Here is an 18314-nt window from a genome sequence, read left to right as displayed (position 1 = left end):
AACCAGCGCGCGCGCGTGCCGAGCCACCACCGGCGCAGTTGCGCAGCAAAATTTGCATGTGGACGTTCCTGCACGCACGAACCTTACAACACGCCGTTTACACGCCTCGCGCGTCGGCAACGAGTCGACCAGGCAGACGCTGTTGGATTCGAAAGCGGCTTTCAGCCGGCAAGACACACGGGTCCATGGCCGCTGGCGTGGCCCTGCGAACGCGGACGAAACGCGTTCAGCACGGACTGCGCGACCGCGAATAGCAGAGAACGAGACTATTGCTCGCCGCTCCGCGATAGTCCTTTCGGGAAAGACGGATGTCGCGTGCGGTGGTTTTGTTGAATGCAAGCTGTAATTTAAAGATCTTTCCAAGTGGCGGTTGGGATCAGATTCCATTTTGGCCGCTCACGGAAGCATAAAATGCTGTTCGCGGAAACTCTACAAGACATACCCGGCGATGCCCCCCCACGTCTACTTCGGCGTCAAACGCCCGGAGCCATTCAGAGGAAAGGCAAAGTGCCAGCCATGCATTCTTGGGAAATGCACGTATCATACCGGTAGGGCTTTTTGCATTCTTGAAGCAACGCGTCGATCCTCTTTACGACAACGAACGGCCGCTGGTAGTAAATGCACCGCGGTTTCTTCGCCATTATTATGCTTCACCGCATTATATAACCGTGCTGCGGTGAAGCTAGCTAAACTTGATTCATCTCAACAGAGCGCAAATGAGACCCTTGCTGGCACGAGCCATCCAAACTTTGAGAGACGCGCCTCGCTCGTGTCATTTTTGCTGCTGCCCTTCAGATTCAATTTGACAGCACCTTTCAAAAGAGCCCCTTTTATATGGCAAGAATATTTCTAACCGTGAACGTGAAGCCGCGAGAAGCAGCGCACATGCCGTGGCCAAGCGGGGTGCAGCGTTCGATGCATCGAGTGGGGCGGTGAACGGCGAGTTTGATATGAAAGCAGTACACTGCTATAATTCACGTGTGATGCCGAAGGGGATGAGGGGATGGTGGAGCAGTGCCATATAGGCAAGAATTGAATGTATCCGAATTTGATGTATTCCGCATCGATTGCATATATGTTGAAGGTGTAAGCCGCAAACACAAAAATTAGTCATGATTATGTACATTCAGGGTATATATATATATATATATATATATATATATATATATATATATATATATATATATATATATATATATATATATATATATATATATATATCTATATATATATACAGGGGTTTTCTTCAACGTTCAGCACGCAGGACCCGACGTAAAATACGCAGGAAAGAGACGACGAACTTTTTGGGAGACTTCTTTTTCTTACTTAACGTTTTCGGCTGGTGGACCAGCCTTCGTCAGAGTACACTGTACTCTGACGAAGGCTGGTCCACCAGCCGAAAACGTTAAGTAAGAAAAAGAAGTCTCCCAAAAAGTTCGTCGTCTCTTTCCTGCGTATATATATATACATATATATATGTATATATATATATATATATAATGTGTGCGTGTTCTCTTGTTGCCAACAAACAACAGTGACTTTTCCTACCAGTAAAATTTTTGAATGCGCTCAAAACGTGAATAGAAATGTAGACGCACACACAAAACACAGACTTCCAACTGCTTTTATTTCATGCAGGCAGGGAACTTATAAGGAACTTCAAAATAGCGAGACACGGAACAAACGCAAAGAAATACCGCACCAGGCAGCGGGTAGCTTCCTGTGCCCTGTGCCGAACAACAATGGTCGCGAACGTCTTGTAATCCACTTTATAATGCGCACTGATACGCCTCTATTCTTCGGCACAAACAAAGGAAGCGTCGCGCTTTTGAATGAGCGCAATGCAGCTGTCTAGGAAGCCGTGTGGGAAAACGTCGACCTCAAAGCACCTGCAGATAACCCCGGCAAAGAAGGCGCCGAGTTAATTCTAAAATGCCATGTAAAAATTGTGATGCCGCTTAAGCTTCGCCTTTAAGAGTGGAACGCGACAGTATTCAAATGTACCAGACTGCTTCTCACGCTTCTCGACAACCGCAGCGCATGCAACCGTAATGTTTACCAGGAAACGCAGACGGCGAACGCTGTGAACGTGGGCGAGCTTCCTGGCAGAAGCGCGGCCTCTTGCGTGGGTCGCGATAAGGCGGAGGCGGGTGCCATATCGAGGTGTTGCAACGAGCCGGGGGCGCCTCTTTAAGGCTTGTGAGATTTGCGCGCGCCGGCATGCGCAAATCTCGGAGGCCATCGCCGCCGTATGAATTTTAGAAACGCTGGGAAATGGGTTCGTCTTTGAGTTTCCGCGTAACAAAACTAGGTTTTCTCGTATATTCAAATTACAGACCGACGCTATCAAGTCTGTTGATTGCGTTTGAGTCGTGATTGACGATTTTTCTGACCTATTTTACTTTCAGAAATCCAGTTAGTTCAGTCACTTCATTGCGCTACGTGGAGGGCCTGCGTGAACGGGTATGCGTGGTTAGGAATTATTTTATGGTGAAACGGTGGCGGACGGTGCATGCTATATGCGCCGCCGCCGGATCTTCTGCGGCAGGGGTCCGTTAACGCTTTTGCGATCAAGCTCAACTGCATGGCACTCCACCTGGCCCAGGGTTCGGCCCGAGTTTCATTCGGTGGAAGGCCACTTCCACCCCTTCAGGTGACGGAAGGGCACGCGGAGCTTCGGACGCTTGTTGGCAGACTTGTGGTAGCTCTCTAAGCATGGGCGGTAAGACCAGGGGGGGGACACTCCGTATACATCCCATTGGCCGTTTTCGAGCAGACGCTCTTTCGACGCTAGCGCCAAGGTCCCCTTCAGTTACGGTCCTAACCAATGGGCGACGCATTAAGCAAAATGGCGGCGCACATGATTGTTTACGTTGTCATGGCAACAGCAACAACAGCCGCGCGGCACCTCCTCTCCCAAACGTTTTTCTTTCCTTTTTGTTTTTATTATGCCGACCCGCTCCACTCCCTTTCCCCCTTTCCCCCATGCCGCGCGCCGCTCACTTTTTGTTTGTTTTTACCCGTAAGCGGCGCGTTTTTTCTTTTTTATAGCGCGCTTGTTACCGCGCGCCACGCGCCAGCTCGCAAGCAATGCGCGAGCTACGCCGAGCATTGGCATTGCTTGCGAGCTGGCGCGTGGTGCGCCGTGGGCTATGCGTTGGCACGCACGCAGTCTTGCCCATACTTATATTATACCAGCATGTGCCGGGACATAAAAAAAATTCCACTTTCAACACAACAGATGTTTATTCTCGCTTTATTGACTTCGTTTCCGAAAAGAGATTTTTCTTACAACGTGGTGTGATACACGCTCAAAAAATGAGCAAAAGCGAGAGGTGCATGACATATACAAGAGTACTAAAGACAAGAGTTCACAGATGGTGAAATAACAAAAGAAAGTGCTAGAAAACGCGAAGGCCATTTCATGTACACAATATAAAACAAGATTTTTATATAACGTCCTCAAGACCTAAATGTAGACGAGCTCCTGATATGTGCACTAAGATATTGCACAAAATTGGACGACGTGTATGACATAGTCATGGCAACTATAAAAAGGGAAAACTCACTAGTAATGGCAAAAACAATGACACGCAAAATACCTGAAAGATAGAATAAAATGCTAACCTTGTTTGATTGAGAGCCATACCAAAAGAACGCTTACTTATAAATCTGCACGAAAGTATATGAAATGCTTGACATGTTCATTACTGCTGAACAAATTGAAAAAAACATGGCAGAACAAAATAACATTGTACTAAAAACTGAAACACACATTATCACATTATTTTGCACTTGGCCACAACTTGAGTAACGGTGGCAAGGGAACAGAAGATAGTCGGCTTTTGCAGCAGCACATAGAAAACATTCGCAGAAAGGCTTATTCCTCAATCAAAGACCAGGTAAAACAGGCCAACACGACTTTTCTTTCTACCCGAATGCAATGCTTAGCAATAAAATTACGTCACTTAAGGCACTAAGTCGTACCTACTGGGCTCTCCCTTGTATAATAAACACGCACTGCAAAAATCTGCATGTAGGACACTTGCAATGCTCATGCTTTCCAGAGGAAAAAAAAGCGTATCATGCCTACACATGAAGGTTGTTCGCGCGGTTTTCCCATCGGGGGTTACTGAGATAGTACACAAACACTAACAGTAATTTTTCAGCTGTTAGTCGGTTTGTAGAACGTGATACACAGAAAAAGCACTGAGGGCGGTATGGAAAGCTGGGCAAGTTACTGAAGTTGCAGAATGAGACTTGGCACAGAAAAACACAAGTCACAGACCAGGTTACAATGAGGAAGAACATCTATTTGTCAGCTTTCTCTACCGGGAAGAGGCAAGTGTAGCACAATCAAGGCGCAACGACGTCCGGAGCCTCATGGAGTACACAAATGGACAGGGCTGTATTCGTGTACATGCGCCTTCTGATGTCCTTGGGTCTGAGCGCTCACCTGTTGTCTTTAGGCACCCGGAACAACCTTGCAGGACTTGTTTTTGAGGTATTTGTGCACCACTGTACGATGCACGAGCGGTACGAGTCGTGAAACGGGTGAAACATCGCGGAGCACAAGCACACAGCTACCGAGGACCACAGAACTGACGAAACTAGCCACGTCGGTCAACGCACAGCAGCGCACGCATCTCGATGACAGTAGATAACAAAAATAAAGCGTTACGTAGCGGACTAAGCAGCAGCCGGGCCGGCGGGGATGGCACGGCGGCGCGGACGCGTAGACAGTCGAAGGAGAGGGAGTTGAGAGGGCATTACGAGAGCGGGCGTAGAGAGAGGAGTTGAGCGGGGGGAAGGGCTTGGCCACCTGGATCGGCGCGCGTGCGCGCGACGATCTACGAGGCCGTGAAAGGGAAACGGATTTTTGCGTCGCCCATTACAGAGATGGCGCCAATTTCCTGTGCCACCGGAACCGGGGAGTGTCCCCCCCCTGGTAAGACATCGAGGTCCGTCTGAACGGCCAGGCACGCCTTTGCTTCAAAATGTACCGCGAAGAGAGACGTGTCACGCGTAGCAAGCGGCGTCGCACGTGCGGACCTTACGCTCTGGGAGCCGGATGCCAACGACTGGCTAAAAAGCGAGTGCCTTGCGTCGCCAGGTACTTCGCGATGTGCGCAGGGGCTAAGTCTGTACGCCGCCACGCGCCAACTGCTGGGAAGGAGACAGCTACCGGGCGCTGGAAACGCCCCCTCGGCCGAGCTCCAGCACCAGGGGAGTTGGCCCCTCAGCGCCAATTGCGATGCGCAACTTCGCCACGGTATCGTTCAGAGCCTCAGAAAACCAAAGACGCAGCGCACGCGTTTAGATTGAGCAGTGTCAATGCCACTGCGTTATAAGCGCCTCTCGAGCGTCCGGGTTCGATCCAGCAAGCGATGCACGTATTGCGCGCGACTAAGGATGCGAAATTTCCGGAGGTTGAGCGGGCGGGAAGAAAAACGTTTGCTTTTATTTTACAGGAAGTCTTGGAAATCTTCACAAGCTAAGGAATTCCAATGAAGATATCTTATGTCTTATTCCCGCAATAAAAATAATGATTCCTAAACGCATGCGATAATTACGAAGAGATCGCAAAGACAATGGAATGAACGCCTTTTCCTCTTCTCCGAAAGATTGCTACTTTGAAAACTGAGAAAAAGGTCACTCAATGCCCGAATCACTTTCGCTGGACACTCTCGCATTAGAAGCAATCGCGGCTGCTGCCACATTGAAATTTGATTGTACGCAGTCGAGCATTATTGCGGTAGCAATTACATGGACAATCCAAGTGCATTTCGGCCGTCGACGTCGCCGTGATGTTCCGTATAAAGTTCAAGGGCGATAACACCATTGCCGCGCGCCGTATGCTGTATGCGCGAGCGAAAGATCGCGCTGTTAAGTCGGCAATGGCAGCTCAATCCCGCGCGCACAAGATCAGCAAGCTCTTGCACGCAAACATCAAGGCGCCAGTGCTTTTGTGAAACGCAGAACGGGAGGCACAACTCGAGGATAATAGTCGACAGCTAGAAGTATAGGCAGCCTAACGGGATTTATATCATATATCAAGCGCTATTTTAATGTATGCAGCACAAACTGAAATGCGTAGTGGTTCATTCACAGTATTAATCGCTGAGTATGAACATAAGAAAACGCAAAGAAAGAGACAAAGCTTCTTTTGATTATGACCAACCTATGAAGTTTATTTCGTGGACATTGTTATGGATCGTGATTTCGACAATCTGTATTTACCAGGTTGTGATAGCTACGTGTTCCTTTTCGAATGTGCAATGCGCAAAAAACAATGTTTGCTTTCAAGGCATTAGAGGATAGACAGAAACTATATTCAGAACTTCTACCACCTGCTCTTGTCTTGGAAAAAGAATTACTACCCCCCCCCTACTATAATTATTGTTATTTGTTAGCTTTCAGCGTCAATGTCCCGCGTGGTACGAAGTTGCCTTTACGTTGTTCAATTAGCGGCTAACTTTTGTGTAAGATGTACCGAAGCGTGTTGAGCGCATTTAGTGCTGAGTGCACGTAGCACCTGGGTGTTTTTCTTAAGCTCCTCTTTCTTACAGCCTTTACATTACAAAGTCTCTGGATAGACAAAAAAAATTCCAGCGGAACCCATCTCACCATGACTGTCGACATTAATACAATTAGCGTGCAAGCAATATAGCGACACGGCGAACTGCCACCGGCCGGCTCGTGTTCCAACCTAGCGGGCCTATTCCTCTTCCGTTTCCTGGAAACAAGGCTGGCGCTCGCACTCCCGCATTAGCTGCGACCGAGTGACAAGGGCCTCTCGGGTTACTCGATAGCAGCGCCGTGGTTGGTATCGAGGCGCCCTGCTGGACTACGCCGTCTTCGCTTCGACGCGCCTGCCGCTTGCGTTCTTCCACTTCCCCGGCAATGAGGAGGACCCTCTCGGGTTGAGGCATGGCGGACGGCGCGGCGAGAGGCGTCAAGGCGACGCAAGGGCAGCTAGCGGCGACGCAGTGTGATGGGGAGACGGTTTGTTGATAATAATGGTGGCGATTTTCGTTGGCATTCTGATTGAAATGGGGTGGTGACAAACTTTCACCCAGCACGCTTGGCCTAATCGCGCTTTGCTACATCTATCGCATTCTAAGATTTTGTCTATTTCTCCTTGTGCGTTGAATACAAGGTCTTTGTCGAGTTCAGAATGCTTTGGGGTTCGGGAGACCTCGGCATCTTACCACTTTTGTCTAGTAAATTAGATGACCTGAGGCCTTCTAGGCACGTAGTACACCGAAAAAGACATTGAAACAAGACTAGGAACGAAAAAGACAAAGCAGGTTGACGTAGAGCTATGTATGAAGCTGTAATAACGCCTAATGAGAAAAAAAAATCGGACATGCAACCCAGATGCATTCCTTAAATGTGCGCCGTACCTAAAACCGGAACCGGAAGGGTCAATTCATTCTACAAGAAAATATGGGCCGCTACCGCAGACAGTGCAATCTAAAAAATGTGAACCGATCTGGAAGCTAGAGTAGCCTGAATAAAAGTAATGTAAGGTAACGAAAAGTAAAGGTTAGCTAAAATGCTATAGTTAAAATTGGATCGTACTAAAGCAGGATAAGGTGGCATAGGTAAAGTTAAGCTGACTGAACAACAATTGACATCGAAGAAAGAAAGATAAGATGTTCTAGCTCAGATGCCCCGTCCCAAATAAGAAAACAAAGAAAGTCGTGCAAGAACCAACAAAAAGGTACACTAATACACCCCGGTAAACCTCCTCTTTCTTTTATGTCAACAGTAAAGGCGATATCTTTGTATTCTACAGTAACATATGTCTCTAACGACTCCGTTTCTACCCATCTATCCTCTGATATTTTTTTCACCACGAACGCTCTAAACGTGTCCTGCATATCAGGACTGCTGACGGGTAATGTATCGCGTTGAACCACAGTGCGTGTGGATGGTGGATTTTCGTACGGGTCTTGCTGGCAGAATATACTGACATCCCATTATGATGTGCAGAGTCGTTTCCGGACTCTTGCTACAACTGACACAACCACACCTCGTTGCCAATATTTCTTCCGGTATGCCCTTGTCGTCCAGCAGCCAGCTCAGACCTCAAGCAGCAACGCACTGCCTTTTGTGTTATCGTTCAAGATTGCTCTTGATTTTTTTCTAGCCGTACTTGTCAATCTCCATGGTATATTTTGAACATGTTCTTTCTTATAAGATTTGTTTCAACCCTTCACATATAACCTGCCGTCACATTTTCTCTTACGTTCATCTTGAATACAGCGGGCTGTCTATTTGCACTTTGGATCCCGGCCACGGCAGCCGCATTTCGATGGGGGCGAAATGCGAAATCACCCGTGTACTTAGATTTAGGTACAGGTTAAAGAACCCCAGGTGGTCGAAGTTTCCGGAGTACTCCACTACGACGTGCCTCATAATCAGAAACTGGTTTTGGCGCGCAAAACCCCACAATTTTTTTTTAATTTTGCACTTTAAGTTAGCCTGTACGTACCTGCAGATTTTGAATCTTCCGCTATTCCGTGTCTGTACTTTTGAGGTAAAAATATTTTTGGACTTCAACAGCCCATGCCATTTCATCCGTGTTCCTGAGTATTCCTTCTAAACTTCTTTTGCATAAATAGCTGACGCGCTTGACCCATAGATCAGATTTTCGGCAACAGACGCTACTGCTCGCCGTTATCGTCGAGCTTTGTCTGTTACATGCATATCTAGGCACAAGTTCGCCCAATAAATAGCCAGTTTTCCTCACTTGCGTCACCATCACGAAGATGCGACTATCTCAAGGAATAATGTAGACGAAGTATAGCGGGTACGAAAAGTGGAACTTCACTGATGTGCCAACCTGAGCGGTAGAGTGAAGATTTGCTTATGGTGGCAATTGTATTAACCATTCCTTCCGGAAACTATTTCCATGACTCGTAGCACTATAGCACTGAAGTGATTATCTTAACCACTATTAGAAAAGTATTTCGTATGCCAACTTCAAGACGAAGTGGGTCTCTCCGAGACATGTACAATTACTCCTGCCTTTCAGCAGCCGACATGCCTGGAGGTTTCCCAATTCCATTACAGCATCTAATTATTTGTCGTGCACGGCAACGTTTCTGCTCCCTTGTCACCGTTTGAGTAAATCTAACTGAACAACGCTTATCCTCTTTATGCATTGCACGACATGGACAACTGCATTTTTGGCGCTTACACATTCCGTCGGGAGTATGACTAAATGTGCTTCTCAGGTCACCATATGTACATATGTTCGCTAGGAACATGGCGCTAGCGTTGCCGAAAAAATATATTTCATCGATAGCAATATTATTTACGCCACATGAAGCCAATTGTCCTAATTACAGTAAGAATTTGGTCCCTGATATTGACCTCTCATAATGCCGCATTTCGACGGCCGCATTTCGATGGGGGCGAAATGCGAAAGCGCCCGTCTACGGTGGATTCGGTGAACGCTAAAGAATCCCAGGTGGTCAAAATTACTTCGGAGTCCCTCAATATGACCTGTCTCATGATCATGTCGCGGTTCTGTTGCATAAAAACCCTAAGATCAAGAGTTAACTTTCAATATCGAGCAAGTGAAGTGTTCTTGGCCTTTGTTGGGCCGTTTCCTCATTCCCAGAAACCGTGGCGCTCTGGCCATCTTCAGGGCTCGAATCCCCAGTGCTAACTGCCCCTCGTAATCCGAGCATGACATTTTGGGCCTCCAACGGCTCTTCGGTGGTTACTTGTTCTGGCTGAGTTCTTGTTCCTCCTCCACACTTCCACACCATGTGGTACAATTTTATTGAATATTCGTTCCACCGCTCGTTGCGCTGCACAAGAGTTGAACATGCAGGTCAGACCTCGGCAAAGCAGTGCGTTTCAAGTGCGCATTCTTTCAGAGTATGACAGATCTTGCAGAAACGCTCGTGCTTACTATGTCCGTGTTTGCAAGCGAAGCTTGTATTGACTCACAAGTGGCGTTGTCGTGGTCACATAAAAAAAAACGTTTGCTCCCAGAGCAAATCAGCTGCGGGAAAGGGCGGTTTGATGAGTTGACAGCTGCGCCGGCGCCGGATCATGCATTAGCAAGGGTCCCAGCTGCATAGGCGCGCGCTCCCTCCACGCGCGCAACCAATCAGAGCCGTTACGCTTCCACCGGTGAAGGAAAGACCACGAAAGGATTACGCGCGCAATGCGCCGGCTTCGTTTCCGTCCAGTTCAGTCTCGAAGAACGGATGGGACGGTCATGCGTTGTGCCTTGCTCCGAGGAACGGGCAGCCTTCGTCGAGCGGCGGTGAGAACTCGCCCGTGAAAGGACTCGCCGTCGGCGCGCCGATCTAGCCGTTAGAGCCGCCCGAGCCCATGCTATCCGACACCAACGAGAGGATCCCCAGCCGGGGGAGCGAGAAGCCGAAGCACTCCGGCACCGTTACTTGTGGGTTATATAACCGTAACAAAGGGCAAGTGCACGCCGTACAAGCTTTGCTTACCCAAATTTTCCGTTAGGGGAAGGATTGGTCATTTTTTTCTGCCTCAGAGCGCCCAACAGTTCGATTCAGATGTGCGCTTTCTCTTCTGTCGTACCTAAAAAATCATGAGCCATTCCACCCTGTGAACGTGGTGGACCAGTGAAGTTGTTTAGAACACGACACGGAGGTGACACAATTTTGTACAAAGATACGAACTCATTTATTGTCTTGATCGGCGGTCGTCGTGACAAAAGGTGGGCACACTCATCTACTGTCTTAATCGGTGATCATTATTTCACTCGCAACTGCAATCACATTCTTTGATAATGTCAAATCGATGCACGTAGGCCATGGGTGGTCGTTTGGGCCAGATAGGTGTGGTATCGCAAGGGATATCTCTGCAACATGGAACGCGTGAACCACTTCCTTTTTGGTACCGACACACCCACATTGAAATCACCGACAACGACAACAGGGATACTGTCACCGCAGCTAATTCACGCAAAGTGAGTAGCCATGAACCTTGTGGGACTATAAGCCACTGCATTTTTTTACTTGCTTACGCGGGTATGAGCCATTGCTTACGGGGTTTTAGCCATTGATGATGACAGTTTTCAACAAGCTGTTGTATGCGTGATTAATAAAAATTTCAGCACTGTTCGCGTCACTTTGCTGAGTGCTTGTAGCCTCAGCCTTAGGGCGCTACGAACCATCGCATTTTGGCTTGATTACGGGAACATGAATGCTTGCGGGGGTATGACCCACTGATGATTATAATTTTTGTTCACACAGAACAAAAATGCACGGAACCCTAGCGATATATTGCTTCGCTGTAATAAGTTAGGCAAGTATGGGTTTCGTAATAGAGTTCTTAAATTTTTCGTAGTTACAATAAAAATCGTGAACAAATAGTTTATTTAAACTAGATAACATCCCCCCCTCGGGCCCTACGAGCAGGGGTGCCACAGGGATCCATACATGACCCGTTGCCCTTTACAATTAATATCAGTGATTACCCTCGAGTTAAACGTTTGGTAATGTGCTAATATATGCCGATGACAGTGCTATAAAAATCAAAGGCAATCGCATCGAGGCGATAAAAGAAAAAAAAGCAGAATCATAACTTTCTGGGATTTCTGACTCATTTAGCGAAAGTAAATTATCCGTAAATACAAAAAAAAAACAAATACACAATTTTCATTACCGCACTAAAACCATCAGCAGTGACGCTATCACACTACCCAAAAATCAATCACCAATTGAATGCGCTGTATCATATACTTACCGTGGTGTTAATCTCGACCGTCATTTACATTAACAACGCTACATACAAACTCTTTGTTCTAATCTAGCATTTTTCTGCAGACAAGGAAACGTTTTCCAACGAACATTCTTTGCATTTTGTACTTTCCTTTTATTTATTGTCATTTTTATATGACACTAAATTTTAGAGATGAATTTTCCGGACGTACTTCGAACATATTCGACGCCTACCAAAACGCGACACCCACATAATAAGCTTTCCACAGCGAAATGAAACTAGTAAGTCCATTTTTCTAAAATTACAAATACTGCCGTGTGACATTCTACATGAAATGATTATGGTCGAGCGAGTTAACAACATTGCAATAAGAAACATTGTAATCAAATTAAATTTTTTCTTAATCATCTACCTTACGACCAAACAATTTGTGTGAAAAACGTGTTACACACTTGTGTCATCTTGTTCTGTGTATATTATCTTTGTTTTTTGCTCACCCTGCTTGGACTTCTTGTCCGCAGTATTGTATAAATAAACAAATAAATAAATAAATAAATAAATAAGCCATATTATGCCTCAATACTTTGCTAACCAGCTCGCCCACCACGCAAGGGAACTTTTGTGAACTTTAATATATTCCCCAGGAGAAAGGCTGGTTCAATTTATCGGTATAAAACTATGGAGATCACTCCATTTTAACTGAAGCCGGGAAAACACGTATCGCATAGTTTAATATATACCACCTTCAGCAATGATCTGCCAAATAAGTAGAAATTACCCATTTCACGGACACATTCTTTCTTTTTTTGCTAGTTGTGTAACGGTTGTACATCTGTTCGATGTCGTGTCGTTTTCTTTCCAATGAAATGAGAAGTGAGAGCCAGTCTTTTTGTTTTATTAATTCACGCCTCTAGTTCACCGTTATATGAATTTTCGTGTACTTTTTCCTCGAGTGTGCTTGTGTTTCTACATTAGCATATGTGTAATTATATGTTAAACAATTTATATTCAGCAATTCCATTTTCAGCAATAATTCACCCAATAAGTATAAGTTATCAATTTCATTTACACACCAGTTAGTATGTATACACGTATTTAAATGCCTACTGTTTTCTTATATCGAATTTTTTAAAAATAATTGCTCACACCACTGTTACTACATAAATTTTTATGTACTTTTTCCTTGAGTGTACTCTGGCTGCCATTTCAGTACATGTGATGTTAGGAACATCCACTACTGCTGTTTACGTTTGTGTAAAGGGACCCACAACTAGCTTTCGGCTACGGGGCCGTACACTGTGTGTGCGCACAACTGTATTATTTCGATCAATGTCGTGAAATAAACTTCAAACTTCCTATCTGTTGTAATACGCGTCCCGATTCATGAGGGACGACGACCAGCACTATGTTTGCAGCCAACCCGCGTTTGCCTTTTTTTTTCGTTTTCTGCCTTGCAGATGCCTTGCCAACATGGCCAAGTACCTACCCCCGTGAACAATGCCCCAAAAATGCACGTTCATTCTAGTCGCACCTCCTTTCCCTTCAAAGATCGAAAAGGGCCGAATACTTTATGGCAACTTGGAGGGAAAAGTACCACGAAAACAAAATAAAAGGCTCGAACTGTGTCGCATATCTTAAAAATTTGGGAAGCAAAGAGGAAGCTTAAACGTGAATTGCAAATGTTTGCGAGCAGGTCAGGTTCCGAGAATTCTGTCGATTCAGCGACTGCAGCTTCCTGATGCCCTGATTTCGTATTCAACTGACTCGCTTGTTATCACAAACATCGAAAAACAATGCAAGTTTGCCGCTCCTCTGGGCCTGCAGTTTTACCCGCAGTTCAGCCTTCTTAACACAAGGCTGTTTTAGTTTACATTCCGCGGCAGGATTTTCTCGTTTTAGTTTTGTGAAAAGCAAGAAAAAATCTAAGAAATCTTACTTTCGAAAAGCAAGTTTCTATGGGTATGTACGGTAGATGTTCTACGTTTATAAGACATTCGTTGAGCATTTAGATGGGGAAAGATATACACGGAAAGGATTTGGAGAACAGATGCATGCATTGTTAGTTTGCGCATAGGGAGAGATAAAAGTGGCACATGCGTTGACTTGCAACGAACTATAATTACAGCCTCTCGACAAAAGAAAGTCCTAATAGCATACGTTTGTCCCGTGAAAAAACAGTCCTGAACAACAAAAGCAATTGCTATAAAGTGTAATGCAGTTTGATATGGAAAGCACGTGGTATTACCAGAATACTTTCCGTAAGGAGGGCGCTTTACTTGGGGGTATTTTGTGCAAACAAACCGTGAAGAAAAAATAGTCCTGCTTGGCATCCACATCCCCGAATCCGCTGCAGCTTCCTGAATATTATGCGCGATGTCGGTGAATGTTTGAGCAAACGTTGGAGAATACAGAAGCAACTTTAGCCCTAAATTTGTGTTCTGCAACTTAGCTTTAATATGTTGGATCATTCAGCAATTTCTCTTTTCTTCTTTACGGCTGTATAATTGATATTATACCATGTTGCTATTGTGCGTTGTTATTTTTCTCTACAGATGTTTCGTTTCGCATTGGCGTTCATGAGCTAAGCATTTTAATCCCTTTTTTCTTACGTCTTAGCGACGTCAATATTAAAGTTTTCTTTGTTGTAATGATGTGCAACACTTTTATTATTCTCCCCCTCCCCTGCCCCCTTTGTAATGCCCATCGGGCCACTTAGGGTGCTTAAAAAGTAAATCACTGAATAAATAAATAAAATGGTACCACCAATCCACAAACCGCACCTGGTTCTCGCTGAAAGCACGTATAGTAAGCAAAGTGGGCCAAAAGAGGAGTATTTCTCCCTTCGGTCCCGAAGAACCCTTAACTGGAGGAACTGATTCCCTGAAGCAACGGAAGCGGATGGGCCCCTTGCCCACTCCTCCCAAGAAAAAGAAGACGCAAACGAACCGCCGGATGCGGGGGAAGCCATAAAAGGCTGCGACCGCACGTTTAGACGTACAAACAAAAACCAGAACTAAGAAAAAAGGCGGTAAGGGACGTCCTGACACTTCAGCACAGCTATGGAGAAGCATCGAGGAACTCCCGTAAAGATAAACTTGGTCCTTACTGGTTACCCATCGGGCACTCGCCATCCATTACAGGATTAGATTCGGTGGCATCTTGCTGTTGGCCTTGCAGCTGCTATCGTCTCGTGGAGGCGCACTGAGCTAGTCACGAGCAACAAAGAAAGGAAAGCAATAAGTAAGGGCAGGACTATCCATTCCCCTCGGCCCGGGGTTCCGGGTGCGAAGTCGACGCTTCCTCGTTTAGTGGCCGCTAACCCTCGGACTTTAAGCTTGGCGCTTTCGTGGGCAAAGTTGGCCCCGCAATTTCCTTCCGGCAGTAATTTTCACCGTTCGGAGCGCAGCTATTCTGGCGTGGCCTCGTTCTCTTGTGTTCGTCCCGGCGTTCCCCTTCTTTGTTAACGTCGGTTGACTCAAAGAAAGACCCAGCGTTGTCTTTAGAGCCTCTCTTGTGCTGTGGAGTACAACGCCTACAGTGTTCGCCGCAGTATATATTCGGCTAAGCGCTACGGCTATTTTCGTTTCTATTACTGTCGAAGGGTGACTAATGTTTTGATAGGCGGCATGGCAGCTTGAAACTGCTTCCCTGAATACAAAAAAAAATATATGATGGTCCAACGCACACGCTGGTATCTTTGTCAAGCGTAGCTTTTGTTAGATGACATAAAACTAAATGCGATGCATGCTAATGCATTCATTGCCATCGCTTATAACGTGTTCTCTCAGGCAATGATTACCTTATCCACTGCACTGTTCACAAGTTAAGCCGAAATGCAAAGAGTGGTATATGTGAATGCCCATTATGACACGGGCATTCCGTGTCACAATGGGCAACGGCAATCTTTTTATGTTTGCTACAGAAATAATGGTGCGGAGAGGTCTATGCACTGAGAAGTACGGCACGTAACACCTGCTCTCGCACGTGCTGCATTTTAAGCTGAAGGCACAAAGCAACACCAAAACAACCTTATGTTGTGTCAAGAATCTGTCGGTTTCAATGAAAGTTCATAGATGCGCCATGCCAACAAAAGGATTACGTTTGGTGCCACCACGATCCCTTTGTTAAAAACAATCTGTCACGAACGCAGTAAGTGGTCCGTTTGGATTTCGAGACATCCAGGGTTAGCGGGCAAGACATATTTACTAACATTAAAATTGTATTTTAAAGAGTAGAAAATATAAATCGTACAAGTTACACAAGACAAATATGCAATCTACACAGAGCACTTCCAGTATGAAAATGCAGTGGTTGTTTGACCATACAAGGTACGAGAGGAACAATGTGCATCTCATCGCGATCGACTATTTCCGTTCACCATAATCTAAGCAGGCAATTTTATGAAGAAAGCTTGTATAATAGAGTTGAAATTAAACTATCCAGAAGAAAAATCATTCCATCTTTTTCCATCAATGCTATTTTTTTTCATTTATTCGACCCTTTCATTCGTTCTTTATTGGTGGGCAAATATGTAATCGTCTGTGATAACCAAAGCTGGATAGACAAAGGTCAATTTTAATTGACGAACTCATCGATAGTATAATTCGTTGCTGGATAGTTGATATCATGCTGCAACAAGTGGCTTTCAGTAACGTTCACATGGTCACCCTCTGGATTCTTTCGGTCGCAGATGTAAGCCGGGAGCAGTAGGTCACGCACTCCATATGAATATGGTAGCATTTCTGAAGTTCTGTTTTGTACTAAGACGAAAGAGCAAGCAACCGCACTCTTTTGGACAGTGAGCCTTGTTTCTTAAAACCAAGTTGTGCTTGCGAACCTGAAGAGCATAATTTCTGGCTGAGCGCCTGGTCAACTACAAGGTACAGTGTTCCACTGCACTTGAAGTACCAAAGCTTACTTTTCAATGCGATTAGCAATATTTGCCTACATCAGGAGCTTTGAGCCTATCTATCTATCTATCTATCTATCTATCTATCTATCTATCTATCTATCTATCTATCTATCTATCTATCTGTCTGTCTGTCTGTCTGTCTGTCTGTCTGTCTGTCTGTCTGTCTGTCTGTCTGTCTGTCTGTCTGTCTGTCTGTCTGTCTGTCCGTCCGTCCGTCCGTCCGTCCGTCCGTCCGCTATGCCCACCCAGTGGCCAAAGTTGTCTACAGGTATGGGACACTAGGTGTGTGCTCTTTGTCCTGATGTCATCGGCGTCGTTCAATTGTCGTCATCCCAACTTCGTCATATCTTACTCTCGTCACGCATTCGTCGTCATGTCTTCTACTGAGACCCAGTGGTCCAAGTTGTCTGAGAGCTTGGGCCACTTTGTGTTGACTCGCGGTAGTATTGTCGTTGTGTTTGTTGGATCGTCGTCATGCAATATTTGTACTTCGACTCTTGTCATATCATTGTCGTCAAGCATCGTCGTCATAGATTCGTCACACATTCGTTGGCATTCCGTGATCGTGAGGCCGTCGTGGTCGTTTCATACTCGTGACTACAGCTTTGTGAATTGGCTCTCAGCGCGCCGTCGTAGTCACGGCATTGCCTCACGCCATTCTCGTCACACTGTTTTCACGATACGTCGTTCTCTCGCCATCGTTGTCATACACTCGTCCCCATCTCATTGTCACCATACCGTTTTCACTCAATCGTCGTCGTACAATCGTTATATACCGTCATAGTGATCTAACTTCGTCATCCGACTCTTGTCGTGCCGCCTTCGTCACGCCAACGTCGTTGTACCATTGTCGTCATGGCGTCTCATCACGCTGTCCTTTTAGCACCGTCTCCAACTTAGAAAGATCACCTAATTACCGCCATGCTGTCGTCGTCATACCACCTTCATTATGGTATCATCGTCATTCCTTCTTCGTCATTTTACCGTAATCATACTGTATTCATTCAATCGTGATTATGTCTCCATTGCATGTAATCCTCGTCATTGCCTCACCTTCAGATAGTCACTGCCGTGCATAATATTACATCATATGACATACAGTCGTCGTTATGAGGTCACATTCATGGGCGACCTTGGCAAGAAAGTGCCATAGCAAAGGGGGCCGATGCCGGAGACACCGTAGGTCTCACGTAGCCGAAGCAACGGAAGTCTCAAAAGCTCTGTCACACATTTTAAATAAACGTCACTTCAGCAATACAATGTGCAGCTACATTGCTTGAATGCTAAATGCATTACCGTCGGCAGCTATCGTGAGATTGGGAGGTTAACCAACAATTGTTACCTCAACCTACGATGCTACCATATACGTCAAAATGTTACCTGTGTGGTGTAGCCGTTCTCCCTCGGGACCAGCATCGTGGTGGCTCTCCATTTGCATGATTAGCCGCAGCGGGTCGCAACGAGCCGCGTCGCACACCAGGTATGTCACGAACGGGAACTGACCTGCAAGAAAGACATAACGTCCGCATGGAGTTAGAGATCGCGGCCTCTGAAGTATCGCGGAGGGAGTTACCTATATACCGCTTATACATTTGTGCACACATATCTAATTAATCGTAACTGCGTTGGCTGTGTTTCTATGCAGGCGCCCAAATTTGCAATCAACATTTGTTGG

At 45.9% G+C, this 18314-nt stretch overlaps 1 protein-coding gene across 1 annotated transcript in view; it reads right to left on the bottom strand.

The window, feature by feature from the left end:
* LOC142563664 (uncharacterized) overlaps window positions 1–18314 on the bottom strand; it is a 274123-nt gene that overhangs the window by 10694 nt on the left and 245115 nt on the right. Inside the window, exon 8 of the mRNA XM_075674252.1 lies at window positions 18020–18142. Within this exon, the coding sequence (XP_075530367.1) occupies window positions 18020–18142 (123 nt within the window). The remainder of the gene's footprint in view (window positions 1–18019; window positions 18143–18314) is intronic.

This window comes from Dermacentor variabilis, chromosome 11 (genome assembly GCF_050947875.1).
Source record: "Dermacentor variabilis isolate Ectoservices chromosome 11, ASM5094787v1, whole genome shotgun sequence".
NCBI lineage: Eukaryota > Metazoa > Arthropoda > Arachnida > Ixodida > Ixodidae > Dermacentor > Dermacentor variabilis.
This window is presented reverse-complemented; position numbering and strand designations above follow the sequence as displayed.